An 18,490-nucleotide genomic window follows, 5' to 3' on the forward strand; every position below is an offset into this window, starting at 1 on the left:
CAATATAAGAATAGATGTTATTATGTATATCATTTGCTGATAATGTCAATATAATTGATAAAATTAATGAAGGTCTATATTAACCAAGTGTTTGAATGATGAAGAAACTTACTAGGTTACAAGTAAAAACAAGATTGAATATATGCATTACAAGTTTAATCAACATTAAAAGTGGGTTAAATAGGATTGTGATGGGCTTATTGTTTTAGGGAAGTGGAATTATTGTTAAAAAAAGGTAAAGAAAAAATTATCTGATATAGGCCATACTTCCATTTCCCATTAATACCAGTACAAAAATGACACTATGTAACTTCTTGAAAACTATATTTTCTGTCAATGTAATCCCTCTATATGAGATGGCAAAAACAGATGTATCCTAAGATTACACTGCAAACCTGAGTTTTAGATCTTTAATGTACAAATCATGTTGAGGGGAAGATGATCAATTCAGATGCAAGAGTGCACTTCACCAAAAAAGCAATAGGTAAAAAGGATGGAGATGTTAATCAACTCGAGAATGAGGTTGAGTTCACTAACATAAATGGCCTCAATTTGGTGTTGACCTTCCATTCATGTTATCCCGAGGATTCTCAGGAGGTTGAGCTCCAGAAAACATCTCCATAACAGACCTTAAGGTTCCTGTCAATTCCTCAGGCATCTGTTCACCAAAACCAAGATTGACGCTCCTGCTTATTCTTATAACAGGATCATTGGTTGAATCAGTGTTGTTGCTTCCTTCTGGCCGGTCTGGACCATGCTGCCCTTGGAATGCATCTCTTGTCATGTTCATAAACACGTTCGTCAAATCAGGAATGCTATTGCCATCAAATGACACTGATCCAAATGGTGGAGGCATGGCATGACTTCTAGGTGCACCAGCAGGCTGGTGATTTGAGTCTTGTCCATGGCTTGAAGAGGTTGAGCTCTGCAAAATAGACAAGGAAAGAAATATAGGGTTTTTTGGTTAATGCTTACTACAATTGAGGATTGAATTTTCAGATATGTGGAGCTGAATTTATTACCACTTTGTCAGCTGACTGAACTGCAGATACATGTTCCATTTTTTTACTTATCAAAAAGAAAAAAATATTGAAAGCTATTCTTTCTTTTAAACAGAAAGATTACAAGTGACAATATACATGTTTGTTGTCGTTCCTCACATGAAAATGCAGCATTAGATGGTGCTACCACAGACAGACAGATTATTACAGGTACTGAGTATTGAGCTCAGCACATCATTTGGTTGTTAATTACATACCTTGTAATTATCAACTTAATAAATCAAGTAAAGCTCTTCTGTAATGCCACAATTGTCAGTTACCTGATCATTCCGTCTCCTCTGTTGCTCTTCTTTCAACTTTTGTTCTGCTACCTACAAATTTAAAATATGAGAGTCATACTTCAGATAATACCGCAAACACCATTTTCCAGCTAATAACCTTAAAAACCCCAATTAATAATAGGAACTAACCCGTATATTTTCCTTGACGGAATAATTATTAGGATCCAACTGCAATGCTTCATAAACAAAGCTTTATGTCAGAAATAGATTTCTTTTTGCGGATTAACTAGAGAAGAAAATCCAAATATTTGTATCCTGGCACAGCTTATCTAAATTCCTAACATAGTTAACTCTACAGAGATAAAGTGCACACGTTTTTAAAATTCACCAAGACCGATGTATAGACAGATGCATTACTAAGCACAATAATATAACATATAATAATTCACAGTTGGTGTTGAAAGTTGAAGGGAGCCTTGGCGTTACTGGTAAAGTTGTTGTCATGCGACCAAGAGGTCACAGGTTCAAGTTGTGGAAACAACCTCTTGTAGAAATGCAGGGTAAGGTTGCTTACAACAGACCCTTGGGGTCCGGCCATTCCCCAGACCTGCACATCGCAGGAGCTTAGTGTACCCGGCTGTCCTAATCCCTCATAGATATAGATATCAGTCGATGCCCACAGTTTACATGTGCAAGGCGGGTTCCATCACTTCCAGTGCAGATTCTGACTGAAATTCTACTTTAATCCATTTATTGGTCGGGGATGGAAGACTTCACTCACCATCTCTTGATGAGGGAAAAGGCAAGGAGGAAGAATGAAGGCAGATTGAAAAGCATTAAATGCAGATAGTGGTTTCTCCCACTCATCTTTTCCTTCCAATTCTTTAAATTGCTTCTATTTGATTTTGTCGTTATGGTTTAGTGGGTACCCACAAACATAATCATGACTGTAAAATGATCTTAAACTTTTCACTAATGAAGTAGGAGGATCCAACTGTCTTTTTGACATTTTAGCCAACGTTCCATTTGCCTTTTCTAGTACAGGACTTATATATAACCTAATACAAAGTGAAATCTGGCAGACAGTTCAAATACCTAAGAAGCACGATTTAAGACATTTGCAGTAATGTTAGGCGTTAGCTGAGGTTTGTGAAATCATCCTTCAAATCTACGCTTCATCTTATATATTATGTCAGCATATTTACTATGTATCATGGGAAGAACTTCAAGTAAAATGACATGGTGAACTGATGAAACTAACTGAAACAAAATATAGAAAATGAGAAAGCAGTTAATTTCATTCATCAGTTAAAATACAGAACAAGAAACCACACCAGTAGCCGCATGCCAAAGATGTTGGAGCATAAAGATGACCATTCTCAATAAATTCAAAAATATAATGTACTCCAAAATACCAAGAAGATTTCAAAAATTCTAAAACCAAACCAACTAAACAACTAATAAAGCGGAAAAGATTCTTAATCCAACCTTTTGTGAATCCCTTATCTATGGCATCACGGTACTTCCCTTGAGCATAATAGACAAAACCCAATCTACTATAAGCCTTGCTATAATTGGGGTTGATTGCAATAGATTTTTGGCAGTCTTGAACTGCTGCTTCATATTGTTGGATCTGGGTTAAAGCAGCTGCCCTGATACATCACAAAAACTTCATCTTAAAGTAGGACTTCAGAGATACTCACAATTAGAAAGATTCATCTCATTGCTGTTAGAATTTTCAAAAAAATAGACATAACAAATACTCCTTCGTCCCATGGTTTTTGACAGGCAACGGAGTTCAAGAAAGAAAGAATGATAATACTTGTGGTCTAAAATAATTCATAGATATTTATGCGACTATAGAACATCTCTTGAGGGTAAAATGAAAAGTTTAAAGTTAAACTGTTACTTTTTCAAAAAAAAAAAGAAAAAAGACCTGGAGGCTGATTTTATATATCAATAAGCAACCAAACAATGTCTTTCTTTAAAATAAATAAACAAAGAAGGCCCAACAGGCAATGCAAAGATGCAGAACTAAAACACTGGCCCAAACAAAAACCACCAGATATGTTTTAAATACAGAAAGGTGTCATTTTTTTAACTGACTAAAAAGGAAGGATATCACATAAATTGGGATGGATGAAGTAATATTTTTACATGCAAAAAGCGATAGTAACTTTCTTCCATCAATGTGATAATGACGCACCTGTTGCAATAGTAAACTGCATTATCTTCACAAAGTGCAATTGCAAAAGAATACAGCTCAATAGCATCAGGGTAAAGTTTTGACTGCATCACTTTATTACCTATTATAAAATCACCAAAAGAAAAGAGAACTTTTGAGTAAATGAACTACACCGTTGAAAGGAAACTAAACCTCTCCGCGAGAAGGTGTCAACCTCAAGCACACATTTTTGAGAATATTCAAGTAAGGCCCCTGTTGAAAACATCTTCACAATGACTGAGGTAACTCAAAGCCCAATCCTCTGTCCCATAAAATTAGGATTCAGCTGAGTGTATGGAGCATGGCTGAACTGAGGCCCAAGGGAAGTTCAAGTTACTGTGAAGTGTGAACCAAAATTAGCTTACCCTGAATTCAACTCAACATGATTTGCGCTTTTCATCCTGTAGTAATATGAACTACTGATAGTTCCACGTGCTACTCGTGATTCAACTAGTTTGTTTCTCCTAAATATACTGGAAACTAGGCACGTCTTGGAATGAGATGGGTCCAAATAGGCAAAATGAATATTGAAGATTCATCTTTTGATAACAGTGGTACTCTGACCAACTTGCACGCACATCAACTATTCCACTCTTTACCTGCACGGCCAGTACAGATACGGGGTAGCACCATGCCACCATCCACCCTAGCTTAAGTAGATAAGAAGAAATCAACTAATTTCTCTTATCTTTTCTCTCACTTGTGGGTCTTATTCCAACTTCACAGACTGCTAAGGAACATCATCTTGGGTGAAATATTGACGATTCATATAGCCAAGTTCCATTTTGAAGTTTGAACACAAGGGAACTATGGACATTTCAACAATCTAGTCAAGCTGAAAGTTGAATATGGAGGGAAAATCAAGTTTAGGAAGATTGCCCACTGCAGCAGAATATACTGAGACAAACCTTTAACCAGGTATCAGTTAAGCACTAGACAAGGAAGCCTAAATTGAAGAGTGTGTAATTGGAAATGAAAAGAACATCAGGTTCAGGTGCCATTCCAAGACTGGAAAATGGAAATCATATCCTAGTTCTTTTTTTAGCTATCAGAAGCTAACAAGTTATCAAATGAAACTGATTCTTCCACTTGGCGAGCAAGGAAGGACGGTACATTTTAGGTGAAATCTTGCTACAAGGTACTGATGGCTCTGCTAATGAAAGAAGAATATTGCCCTGGAATGCAATCTTAAACCCTGTTGAACACTTACTACATTGCAGCAAAAGAAACCTGCTTAACAATGAAAACTTAGCAGTTATTACTAGTGTGAAGAAATAGCCGAAACGGTAAAAAACTACTGTTGGATTCCTGTTTGCTGGCAAAGCTAGAGTTTATTTCTAAATCTATTTGGTGTACCGTGAATGATGCCAAACATTGTGAAAAAGCAATAGAATGTTACAAAGGGCAGAAAATAAGACAATGCAAACAATCTGGAATACAGTGCCTTCTTGCATGTACAAAGAGAAGGAAATAGACGAAGTTCTGATGGGAAGAATGAATTGAGGCTGTAATTCTATGTTTCTATGGGTTACAATTCTATAAGTCATACATCTTTATAATATTTACCTATTTTGCTGAAAATGCAAAAAATATTTGATACTATCTTACATTTCTTAACTCATTACATAGCTAATCGAGATACAGTTTATAATACTGGTAATCTCACCACTTTGCTGTTTCATCAATAAAACAACTTTACTTTTGAGGGAAAAAAGTTGTAGTTACAATATACCTTGTGATTTTAAGATCTCAGCAAGGTTGTTTCGGTTGAACATAGTACATCCAGATTTTTGCATCTCCTAAAACCATAAAAATAAAGGCGGTAGGAAAATATCAGAGGAACAATAACAGCAACAATTATATCGAATCATGACAAGCAACACTAGCCAGTAAATGTACACAAGCAGCTGTGACATGCTCAGAGCCTGTGCTTATTTATAAGAAATAGATTAAAAAAAAATTGAATTGATCAACTGAAATATGGTTTGTTCGAACAGAGCACAATCGGGCAAATAAGATAAGAACTTGGAGAAGTTTGTGGAGAGACCAAGGTGGTTACTAGAATATCTTCTTTCTTCGCTATTCTACTAGATTTACTACTATATAAAAGTCACTATCGCTATTCTACTAGATTTACTACTATATAAAAGTGGCTAGAAGCAGACAACTATACTTCGACATGCATGCTTCTAGCCGTCGGTATTTTGGAAATTATGTACTTTCTCTAATTTAATTCATTTGTCTTACTTTTCTTTTTAGTTTGTTATATATTTGAAAATTACATAAAAAGTACTATAAATCACAACAATTAATAACTTAAAAGAGGTAAAAAGAAACATATAAAAATTTGATCGACTTTCGAAATTCTATCAGTGTCACATATATTGGAACAGAGAGAGTAAAATATATTATTTGAAAATTACAAAAAAAGCATTATAAATCCAATACTTACCTTAAATACTTAAAAAAGCATTTAAAAATTTAGTTTAACTCTCCAAATTCAATATGTGCCCCATAAATTAGGACAGAGACATTTTGGAGAGGGGTGTGACAGTGCATATAGGAAGGGGGTGGAGAACTAAAGATGTCAACATGCCTTGTAGTAGCGGATTGTGGAGGAATATTATGAAAGGATGGGTAGAATTTATGGCAATATTCTCCTATCATTTAGGATAGGAGATAGGAGAAGGGTTAGCTTTTGGGGACACAACTGGTGTGGGCATTACTTCTTGAAAACTGAATTCCTGAGCATTTATAGGGTATCATGTCAAAAGGAGCTGACATTTCGGCAAATTTAAGAGATATAAGGTGATTCAGGAGGGATTTCCATGTTTGGGAAGTAACCGAGTTTCAAAGATAGCTAGTTTTGCTTCATAAGCAATGTATGCCAATAGATAACCTCTATGCTCTGAGGTTGGTGTGGGAATAACATAGTGTTCACTGTTAGTTCCTTTTATTTTTTTTAAGATAAAGGTAACTGTGTATTCACAAAAGGCTCATCATCAAATAAATGATGAGCATAGGTCACTTACAATCTCATCAGAGCATTACCCTACGGGAGATATGTTTTATAAAAAGCTCTTGTCACACAACAATCATGTTTTACCACGTAAAAAGAGATTTAATTATTTTTTTCAATGTCTTTTCCTTTTCTTTGTTTTCTTCTTCTCCTTGTAAAGATAATAACAAAGCCACATGGCTGTATACAGGAGGTATACCAAAAAAGAGAGATCTACAAAAATATGATCCTCTCCAAAAGACACCCAATCCTCTCTATATAAACATGAACTATATGAGTGCACCAAAAGAATATAAGGGATCAGCAACTCTCCTCAATTAGGCAAAGCTCATCGCCACCCCCTCAAAAGCTCTCTTATTTCTCTCCTTCCAAATGATCAAAAAGAAGACCAAGAGAAGTAACATTCTAAGTCTTGTGCCTTCTTCTCCTAGTGCCACTCTTCAACAGAACATTAACTCCTTCACGGATTTCAGCATAACCCAAGAAACACCAAAACCAACTAAAGATATCCCACCATCATATCGTGACAATTTTGCAAATGTAACAAAATATGATCCACATCCTCACTTGCCTCCTTACACAAGAAACACCACCTTATACGAACAACCTTTCTCTTCCTAAGATACTCCGCCATCAGTAACCACTCTAGTCGCCAACCACGTGAAGAAGCACACCTTCATCAGTACCTTAGGTATCCAGACCGATTCAAATGGGAAACTATCTCCGCCCTAACCAGATGATAGTTCGCTTGAAATGCTCCTCCCATGTGCTGCTGGAAAGTGCAAAACACTCCATGTCCATGGCATGTAGGCGTAAAAGGGGGCTCTTAGTACCAGTTTATATGATTCAGAGGGGTACCCTGCATAGCTTAAGGTTGTAACAGAAAAAAGACGACTACTTTGAGGGTATTTATGTATAGTTGCTTCACAAAATTTACATTTTTGGACAAAGAATTAGAAGTTGTATTTAAGTGAAATAGGTGCGGAGATGAGGCCCAGGTCTTAGCCCCTTGGTGCCTGAATTGATGCATTGTCTAAGCGAAGCAAATCACAACCTGCATTCTCTAGGGTATCAGCACTCTCATGCGAGTCTTTAACAACAATGAGTTCCCCCTTCTTAACATCGGTCTTTTTTTCTGATCAAACTTTTTTGTGTTCTTTCTTACATCATCACAGGAAAATTTATCATCGGTGATAATGATGTCAAATAAAGGAAATATGAGCCTTTCAAATCTAGGAAGCATTTTGCATCACACGGTGAAAGAAAATACTTTGATGTCAATTCTTGAATAAAAAATACCATTTATGAAGTATTGTTCACAGATTACACTGCAAGGTTGAACAGAAAAACGGTAAAAAAAGGTGTGAGATGAAATACTGTGCTTCCTTAACCAATACCATCGAGTTCAGAATACTCATGCATCACAGTTGTCGAACCGTGAACAAAATAACTTGTGTACCAGTATATACCTCCAAAGCAGTATGGAATATCCTTGATGCCTTATCCAACTGAGCCTGATCGTCATTTCCATCGGGCAAGCTTCTGAAATAGTGAGATTTTTCAAGAGCATCAAAAAACTGCCCAAAGAGCTCATCTTTGGATATACCTGTATGATAAACAACACGAGTTGATTAGAATAAAGCAAGAGACTAGGGCAAACAGGAAAGAGGCAGTTCTACCAGCCACTGCCGCAAACATATGTTGTGAAAGGAAAATATATAGAAGGCAAAACAAGGTTTAAAAGATATGAATAACGTATTTGGTTCAACAAAGAACAAGAAAATGCATCTAAAAAGTAACAGGAACAGAACAAAAGACTACAGGAAAAGCAAGTGACTTGTACTTGTTCTTTGCAACCATGTCAGCAACCTATATGTATGCCATTTGAACTAAAAGACCCCACTTCCACATTCTAAAGAAAGGCTGGAAAATAGCGAGACATATGTAGCCTAGAAGAATGATTTTGTTACATCTAATAATCAATAAACTAAACCTCAATCCCAACAAGCAGAGAATACTTTATATGAATCTACTACAGATATTCCGCTTTACTCACCCTATTTCATTTCAATTCAAAAAAAATTGTCGATATAGAAAATTAAGAATTCTCCAAACTATAGCTAACCAGACATACATCTGAACCAACTTCTCTGATTTTAATGCTATGTTGCTCGGACTCTTCAAAAATGTCAACGGGTGCGTTTTGGATCCGCCAAAAGTAGTGTATTTTTGGTGAATCCGACACGGGTGCGGCATCAAAAGTGAAGAGTCCGCGCAGCTAAGGATTTTATTGAAGACATGGAATTAGTGGGCCTGGAGTTGATAGGGAAAATATTACTTGGAAAAAAGGAGATAGACAAAATAATAGGTTGGACAGATTCCTCATATCAGAAGAATTCGATGCCAGTTTCAGGAACATCAGGCAGTCTATTTTACAGAAGATGACTCCTGACCACTATCCACTAATGCTTCAATGTGGGGATAGGGAGACAACCAGCTACTTCAAGTTTGAAAACAGGTGGCTGCATACAGAATGGTTTAATGAGAGGGTTGGGCTCTTTCAATTTCAGTGGTAGCCCTGGGTATATTTTGGTGGCTAAACTGAAAGCTCTGAAAGCTGAATTGAAGGAGTGGAGTAAGACAAGTCACGGAAATGTACCTGTTCAGAAACAAATGGTTCTTTCCCAGCTTGCTGAACTGAAGGAGATACAGGAACATAGAGCTCTACAGGAATAAGAGATAGCTTCTTTTTTGATAAAGGAATAAGAGATAGCTTCTAGAATGGCTCTTACTATGGAGTTCGAAGATATAGCTAGAAGAGATTGCCAGGAGACAAAGATCCAGGGCAACCTGGCTACAACATGGGGACAGAAACACTTCAGGGGGTGTTTGTGTTAGCTTTTTTTGAGTAGTTTAATTTTGTACATTTTAAGCATATTGGAAAAATTGTCCTTGACCTTATTTTCATGGTTTTCAATAATATAATAAATTACTATGAAACTATGTAAAAAATAAATAAAAAAGAGGCAACTAGTTTTAAGGTATTACTCCCTCTGTCCCATTTTATATTGCACTCATCTTATTAGTTTGTCCCAAAGAAAATATAATATTTAGAAATAATTTAATTTTAAACTTTCCATTTTACTCTTAATGAGGTGAGATAATATATAGCAACACAAATGTTTATGACGTACAGAGGCCACAAGTTTCAAATGTCTTTCTTTCCTTAAAAAGAATTCAGGCAAACATCGTCACATAAATTGAGACCGGAAGAGAAATAAACTCACTGCCAATAGAAATGACTACAGTTTTTATTGCAAAAAGTGTAGAAAAGTTTGTTACTATAAACACAACAAATAATCATTTGGTATTAACAAAGTGTAAAATTGGAACTAGGCAAAATATAGATGCAAAAAGTACATGAACTAAATTAAACTTAAGAATTGGATGCAAACATGTACTTTTTTTAGAAAAAAAGTTAGTTAGCAGTGCTTTATTAGTTCTCTAGTTTCTTGATCCCGATCACTAAAAAGTTCATTAATAACGTTTTGTTAACAAAAACTCTATTGCTTTGCCAACTATATTAATTGCCAAGATTTGCCCTCTTAAAGACAGACCCGTGGTGATGAGGTGTAGGTCTAAGTGGCTTGGTGCTTGCACAAAACCGCCATCTAAGCAAGGTGGAGCGTCTAAATTGCGCCTCACAAAACTTCAGAGTTTAAGTGTGCTTCAAGCGAGCATTTAATGACACTGACGATGACAGCACAAACGTATGGACAAGAAATACTAAAAGTAAGATGGTTAAATGTGGTATACTAGTCAAAGTAAGAATCGGAGGACATTATACAGAGCCCTTCAATGGAACCTATAATTTGAAGCTAAGTTGCGCTGACTCTTCACTTGATGCTGTGTACCCATGTCGGATTCTCCAAAAATCCACTACTTCTGGAGAACCCGACACTCGCACATTGACATTTTTTAAGAGTTCGAGCAACATAGATTTGGAAATTAGCCTTACCAAAACTGTGAGCTTCTTTTGTCCTATCTTCGGCCTGATAAAAAAAAAATAGAATGTGTTAAAAAGTTAAATGCTCCACAAAAATGTTGAAACACATACCAATAGTTCAATTAAAGATTGGTAGGGAAAAAAAGGAGATTAACGGTAGCTAATGTTTGGCCTAAATAAATTACAAAAAATGACTATGGCAACAGATATTGTCACAGTAAGTCTCTGTCATGGCTGTACTGTAAAGCACACAGTACTCCAGATGTAAGCATTTGACAATCATTTCCATGCTAGATTGTACCAACCAATCCTTGAAAAGAAAACTATATTTGAGCTAAGATAATCTAGTGACAAAATTTCGCGTGAACTTTCATCATCAACAACAACATAGCCAATGAATTTACATCCAATTTGAATTTATGCATAAAACCCTGTGGCATCAAGCACACAGTTTCTAACCAATATAACTTCTTTACATCGTAATTTGTGAGCATATGACAGCAATGTAATGATAAATTTATGAAGTGCCTATTTTTTAGGCTGCATTTGATGCTTAAGTACCATGGTCAAGCACAAGTATAAGAGTTGAGACACCCCGAACATGACATCCACAGAGGACAATCGTGTGGATCTCTTTATCTCAACAAAGTAATTTACTGATACGACTATTATTAGACGTAAGGTGCATAGCAAACACTACTTACTAGAAGCCCTAGAATGTGACTTAATGATCATGGTCATGCCCCAAATATCTAAATTTTGCCCAACCATGAAGGAAAACTATTGTCGTGTGAACAGTAATGAAAATAAGAGAAGATGTAGATGTAGACAACACAGCGGATTTAAACCTCACAGGTTTATAGCTGATAGGCCACATATAGAAAAGAGAAAGCAAACATGCTGATATAAGGAATAGAAACTGGACCTAAAATACATGAAATAAGGGGAAACTATCCAAAAGAATCAAGCTGAGAAGACTGACAGATGAAATAAAGGAAAAAAAAACATCAAGAAGAAGGGGGTAGGAATGGGGGAAACCAGCAAATGTGAACGATCTGCATCTTTAGCATGTACAACCTTCTGCCTTGAAGATGTACAAGGAGCGTCTGATGAAGATACATCATGCCTAAGATCTACACTTCTTTGGCTTTGGTCAACTGCTTCCCCTGTACTGAATATGTCCACTAATGAGTCTGAACTTGAGGCATGAGATGAAGGATCAATCTTAAAAGCCTCTGATAGACATTGCTTAGCAACCTCAAGTCCTTCATCATCAACTCCTGCAGCAGGTTCCACTGTGAAACAAGAGAGACATTGTCAGTAAACGCGAAATTGATATACTAAGACTTGAAAAAACTTCCTAACTGACAGAACAAACACCAGAACATCAAACATTATTAAGAGAAACAAGAAAGCGAAAACAACATGCACCAAATAATGTAACATTAAAATGCTTTATTAAGGCATTGAGGTTCCAAAATCCCAAATAAATTTGGTATTTCCCAGTTCTGCTACCCAGTCAAGCAGTCTTGAAACTTCTTAAGGATATAATTATTTCCAGTCTAACCTGCCAACTGGCTTCAATAAATGTATTTGGAATCCTAAGGGGACACTAGTGCTCATCTAGTACTTTTGTTTGGATCCCTCACCTATTAGAGCAAATAAATTGGTCTGGCATAAAAGTTGAAAGCCAAAACTGGTCTCTTGTTCCTAAAACTGAGTTGTACGATCTCTCTCTTACATCCAGACTTCATTTATTCTTTCTAAAACATTATTTTATGTATAGAGTAATCTGGTTATCTTTCATAAAAGTAAGAGAACATGATCTGGCAGAATCTGAATGTTCAAAACAGGGACACATACAAGTCAAACAGACAGCTTGGTGACTCGAACCCCCAACCTCAAACTTGGAGGCACAAGGTGCTTTCCACTTGAGCTACCTCTTGTCCCTTTTCATTAATCTCTTTACAATAAAAATACTTGTGAAATCACGAGGATTTCATTTGAAAAGAAGAATTAGCAACAGATACTACAACATCAAAAAAGAAGAAAATAAAATGTCCAACTTTACGTAACACAAGCTGGACTAACAGTAGTATCTTTTAAATCACATAACTGGTCCCAGATGTTTGAGCTAAGTTGTTACTTGTTACTTTGTTCTAAATATTCCAATTTTCTTGACTCCATTGTATATCATAAGATTGGTTTGGTGATTAGCAACCAAATTACGGCCATCACTCAAGCCTCCAGTGATTGTGTTAGGGCCATTTTTTTGGAAGAAGACCTATTGCTTTCCTCCACTACTCCACATTTCCAAGAATTCTTTCCTTTGACCTCCACCGTCTATTCTTTCCAACCCAAAACAACAACTATTTTAAAGCATGTTGTGGGATTTTCGAGACGTCATTGGGAAGTGGGGAGATGGTTTGTTAATTTGTGAAGGGATTATATAAGAGGATAGAATACGATGATGTGAACTGGTGCAAAAGAGGGCAGGCTGAATATTTGTACTGATGGACATTTTCTTTTAGGATTGGATTCCAAATTTACAATATTTAACGTTTATTCATTTAGCTTAAGTGTCAAACTTGGATGATGGATCAATGTAATTAGTAAAAGGAGGCTTAATGATAAGGTTTCAAACTTGGAATTGAATATATTATTAACAAGGCAGGGAAATGCAGAGGAAGTAGTGGTAGGGTTGGAGATAGGTATGGTGGTTGTAAATGCTAAAAGATACAGGTTGGGGGAAATGGGTGCCCTGAACAAAGGCTAGATGAGGAAACATGGTGGTATGGCTGATCAGATTTTGTCTGTGGGATGAGAAGCGGCAGCCTGATGGTTGTGAAACATGACTAGTTTTTTTTTTCACTTTAAATGTCTCCTTATCCTCACTTTTTTTATGATTCCCTCTAAGTTTGGTTTGTTCTTACAAATCACTTAGTAAGTAGCATGTTCATTTTTGGCTTATCCTTTTAGCCTACAATCTTGTTTTTCTCCACTTTTTAATCCTCGATGCTCAGATTCAACCAGACATCCGGATTCAGTTCCTGTTGTTTGTAAGAATCATTCAAGGGTGTGGCGTAGTGGTCAATGAAGTGGGTTGAACATCATGAGGTCTTGGTTCATATCCCAACAAAGACCAAACACTAGATGATTTTTTCCTATTTGTTCTAACATTGGTGGTCAAGTACTTGTTGCTGGTGTGAGGTACCAGGTATCCCATGGAATGAGTCAACGTGCGCACAAGCTACCCTGGACACCATGATTATCAGAAGAAGAAAAAAAAGGGAATCACCTACAACACCAACTACACGCCATAGGATACAATCAAAATTGTAATTTAGCTCATAAACTGAGAATTAAAATGTGATTTACTTGCCTAACAACGCTCCATACAACATTCTAAATGCTAAAGATAGGCAGCCGAAAGTTCCCATTTGCAGTTCTGTTCAATCCTTTGTACGTTACTCATTCTCAAAAGAAAACAATGCCTTCTAACCATTGGTTCTAGAACCACACCAACTGCTATATGCAAGACCCTAATGTTGCACCCATGCGTGTCCATAGTAAATACTCCTACTCCCAACATACTTTTCGAAGAATAGCTTTCCTTTCTGTCACTTCAAATTCTCATGCTCAACTCCCTTTAAACCTACTGAGCATAAGAGATGGTAAACAGGTCCAAAACCCACCAATTACCATATACAAGAAACTAATACTTCACCAATGAGTTTCAGATCTAAACTGAATATGCTGAGAAGATCAACTTGTACCAATTAATACAAAAGCCTGATCCTAAACCCCCCCTCCCCAACCTAAAGTAACTCTTACCCTATGAATTTTTAGTTTCCCGTTCTAATCAGCACGTTGGATACATTTATGCAGTGCAGTAGCAGAATTAATCATCTCTGATTTTAGTGTGGTAAGCCGATAAATTGATTTCGTTTTATCAAAATAAACTGTTCATCGCTGATTTAGCTTAGCACCATGCGTCGGAATTCTGAATAGCAGGGTCTGTAACGCTCATTTCTGTTTAATCAATACAGAAGTGTAATCTATAAACTGCGAAAAATGTGCATGGATCCATCAGAGAGAATAGAATAGGAAGAATTTACCAGAATCAAGGAAGCGCAAGAAGGAGAGAACTATGCGACGCGAGAGAGGAGAATCCGTCTTCAGCTTCGCCATTGACGGAGGAGACCACCGCGTGGCTTTTTATGAATCTGGTCCTCTTTAGTATTTATATATATATATATGTCTAATTTATTTCGTATAATATCTATTATTTTTACGAAAATTCTATTACCTTCTTACATTATCTTAAAATGTTATAAATAGTAATCTAAAACTAGACATTTGTTATAAAATCAAGCTCATAAGAATATAATCATAAAGAGAAGAAGACAAGAGATGTAGATAGAAGAAGAGGAATTTTCTTCATATTCAAATGTATATAAGTCTCATATGTATATCTTACAATAGTGAATGAACAATCCTATTTATAGAGTGAGAAATCACTCCAAAGGTCACCATATTAAGTATCATAATAAATAGATACATTCTTATCCAAAAAGGTTCATGTAACCTAGTGAATATGAATGGTTGTTCATGTACCAACCTTATGGACTANTCACTTAATTCAATGTATTTATAACACTCCCCCTTGGATGTCCATAGATAATGTGGCTCGTTAAAACCTTACTAGGAAAAACCCTGTGAGTAAAATTCTAGTGAAGGAGAAAGAGTACACATATCTTTTGATACGCACTATATGTTGCCTCATTAAAAACCTTGCCAGAAAAACCCAGTGGGAAAAAATCTCGGTCAAGGGAAAAAGAGTGCAACGCGTATTATACTCCCCCTAATTAAAACATCACTTAATTTTTTGTGATGATGTCTCCAATCTTCGTACATTGTGGTTGGTATATTCTTTTTCAAAGAAAAACCACACATTTTTTTGAATATGGTGTGTCATTTATCTCAACCAGACGCACTTTCGACTTGCTTCATGGAGGACTTTTATTTCTGCATAGCAACATTTGCTTCATTGATCGCCAGGATATTATTGTGCCTCCACATGCAAACACAGTGGGTGATTGAGATAGAGCTTTATGCGGATCAGATTAATATTCTGCATCTGCGTAACCAATCAATTTTGTCTTGGATTCCTCGGGATAGAATAAACCCATAACTATGGTCCTTCGAGGATATTCAATCATGTGCTCAACACCATTTCAATGTCCTTTTATCGGGGAGAAACTGAATCTTGCCAGTAAATTTACTGCAAAACAAATATCTGGTCAAATATTGTTAGTAAGATGCACTAGTGCCCTGATTGCACCAAGATAGAGTTTCATCACCAAGAAACTCATCATCCTTCTTTTGAGATCAAACTGAATCATCATTTATGTCAAGTGATCTCATAATCATTGGGGTACTCAATGAATGCGATTTATCCATATAAAATTGCATCAAAACTTTTCAGTGTATGTGCACTGTTAGACAAATATTTCATTTGTCAAATTATCAATCTGTAGGTCAAGACAAAATTTTGTCTTACCAAGACCTTTTCATAAAAATACAAGGACAATTAGGGTCATTCTTTTGTACCCTTTTTCTTCCTTGACTATTTCAATCCATATAAGGATTCTTGAAGCTTTATTGAAAAAGTTTCTTTCAAACTCTTATATGCTTCAGACACCTCGATTGTTTCAAGGATTTTCATATAACCTTCATTGTCTAGCTAGACATTACAATTATTCATTACATGCATTCAAGTTTTTCATATGTTGCCAGATCAAAACAAACCTCATTGCATCCACCAAAGGAGAAAACATCTCCAATAATGTCAGGATTTTTGCGATAAACCTTTATGCCCCAAGGCACAAACCGTATTTGATATCTTACGGTTATACTATCACATAATAATTTATTTGTACCCCACTGACATTATACCTTGATTTATGGACTACCAGTCCAAAATGTCACTTTTCTAAGTGAAACAAAATATACTTGAATTGTGCATTTTACTTGGCCAACCATTTATCTGTCCACACTATATGACAGATTTGAATTCAAGATCCTCGTCACAATTTATATCATTGAGCGCTACCTCATATCAAAGATACCGTCGACGGTTATTTGATATCGATTCCAACAAGACATAACTTATCGAGATCTCTTCATTTTTCATTATTTCAGGTACCTGAACCTTTTTCAAGATTTTATGAAGTGTTATGTCAATGTGCTCTTTTATAGCACTTGCCTCATTATCATGACCATATTGATCATTTGCTCCTTCCTTCTTCAAGGAATTTTATATTTGGAATCGATTGGTCTATTACGCTTCCGGCGTATCATAGACTCTGTCCTTCAAGGACTTCACATTGGAGCATTTGCAGCTGAATTATATCATAGGGTCAGTGCATTCATCTGGCAACTGATTTGCAACATTATGCAACTGAATTATCCCTTGAACTTTAAGTTCACATATTTATTTAACGAGGATCTAGATAATTCATAATTAACCTCACACATAATTTTCAGCTGTCAATCATCTCTCCCCCTAATGTTAGAAAATCTAACATTCATTCCAACCTTATTTGGAAGTTCATCTTTGTGCGTGGTGGAGCAATTAAAATCATAACCGCACATTCAACATTTTAGATGAAAATTATATGGTTCCTGACCCTGAACCAATTTTAATGGGGAAACCTTGTTGGTTTGATGCATACATGTGTTGCTACATGTTAAATAAAATTATCTCATACCAAATCTTATTTGGGAGTTTTGTTCTCATAACCATGATTTAGCTATAATTGGAGGCATACAATTTCTGCTAAATCAACCAGCATTATCAATATAATTTCATAGTTTGGAACTGTGCTCTTAATTTTAACAATTCGAGCAAACAACCTTACAAAAACCAATTTGTAAGTTGACAACAAAATACATGTGACCATCGCATAGATGCATCAATCATATAGTTGCAAATGATCCACATGACAGGTGAACGGGCCCATATTCACCCTTTTATATGTTCCAAAAATTTTAGGGGATTACAATCCCAACCTTAGCTGGTACAATGATCATTTTATCAAGAGAACAAGCAACACAAGAGAATTCTTGAAGAATCTTTATTTCTTCATCATATAAATCACCTGAATTCTCAATCACGTTTGCATCACATTTAATCGGAATGGTCAACCAGTCATGCCAACTGATCTTTATTTTAGTACACTTATAATTTACTTTTACATGTGATTTCATCAGCATGTACATGTTTGTATGGAACAAACAAGAGGAAAAGTGGGGTAATCTTTTACATAAACATTTATAACCCTCTTCGGTTGTAGTGATTTATAGTCTCAATATTTATTTTCAATTCATCCGAAACTTAAAAAGTTTCTTTTGAGACTTACTACAATCCCAATATTATTCCTCTGATAATAGCACAACTCGTTAGAGCTTGCAATTAATTTTGTGTACTATCACATATTGCATGACACCATCCCTATGGTGAGCATCTCCTTCAAGGAGGAAATTATATTATTATTGTCATGGTCAAAATCATTACGAGCAAGACGTCTTTCTTGCTTTACTTTTGTTGTACCATAGGTACACAACCAATGACAAATTTGTATTGCCACACAATAATGACCACAACCCTTATAGGCAAGAACTATTTCTTTCTTTTGCCCTTTCGGTAGTTCACAATAAACATACCATAGTGACGTATAAAACGTACAATACAATTAGCCATTTCTGCCAAATAAAATTTATTTCCTCTCAAATCTCCCGTAGAGATGAGAAGTGACATATATCATTTTTTCTCAAACCTTCCATAGAGGTGAGTTGTGGCATATATCCAACCCATAATGATTTTATCACATCTGGACCCATTCTCTTATAGAATGGTCGAGCATTCACGATACTCATCACAAGTCACATTCTCTT

The 18,490-nt window shown here is 36.0% G+C and overlaps 1 protein-coding gene across 2 annotated transcripts; it reads right to left on the reverse strand.

The window, feature by feature from the left end:
- Nucleotides 1-219: 219 nt before the first annotated feature.
- On the reverse strand, nt 220-14,768 carry LOC107004760 (small glutamine-rich tetratricopeptide repeat-containing protein 2). Of its 2 annotated transcripts, none has more exons than XM_015203108.2 (10): nt 14,650-14,768; nt 11,609-11,826; nt 10,544-10,577; nt 7,995-8,131; nt 5,239-5,305; nt 3,489-3,588; nt 2,771-2,934; nt 1,472-1,518; nt 1,322-1,372; nt 220-925 (listed from the first exon to the last, which is right to left on the reverse strand). In XM_015203108.2, the coding sequence occupies exons 1-10, from the start codon at nt 14,720-14,722 to the stop codon at nt 548-550; spliced, it is 1,269 nt and encodes a 422-aa protein (XP_015058594.1). In that variant the 5' UTR covers nt 14,723-14,768; the 3' UTR covers nt 220-547. The 2 variants fall into 2 exon arrangements, with proteins under 2 accessions (XP_015058594.1, XP_015058593.1); XM_015203107.2 differs by having other exon boundaries at nt 11,570-11,826.
- Between the last annotated feature and the right edge of the window lie 3,722 nt (nt 14,769-18,490).

This window comes from Solanum pennellii, chromosome 11 (genome assembly GCF_001406875.1).
Source record: "Solanum pennellii chromosome 11, SPENNV200".
NCBI lineage: Eukaryota > Viridiplantae > Streptophyta > Magnoliopsida > Solanales > Solanaceae > Solanum > Solanum pennellii.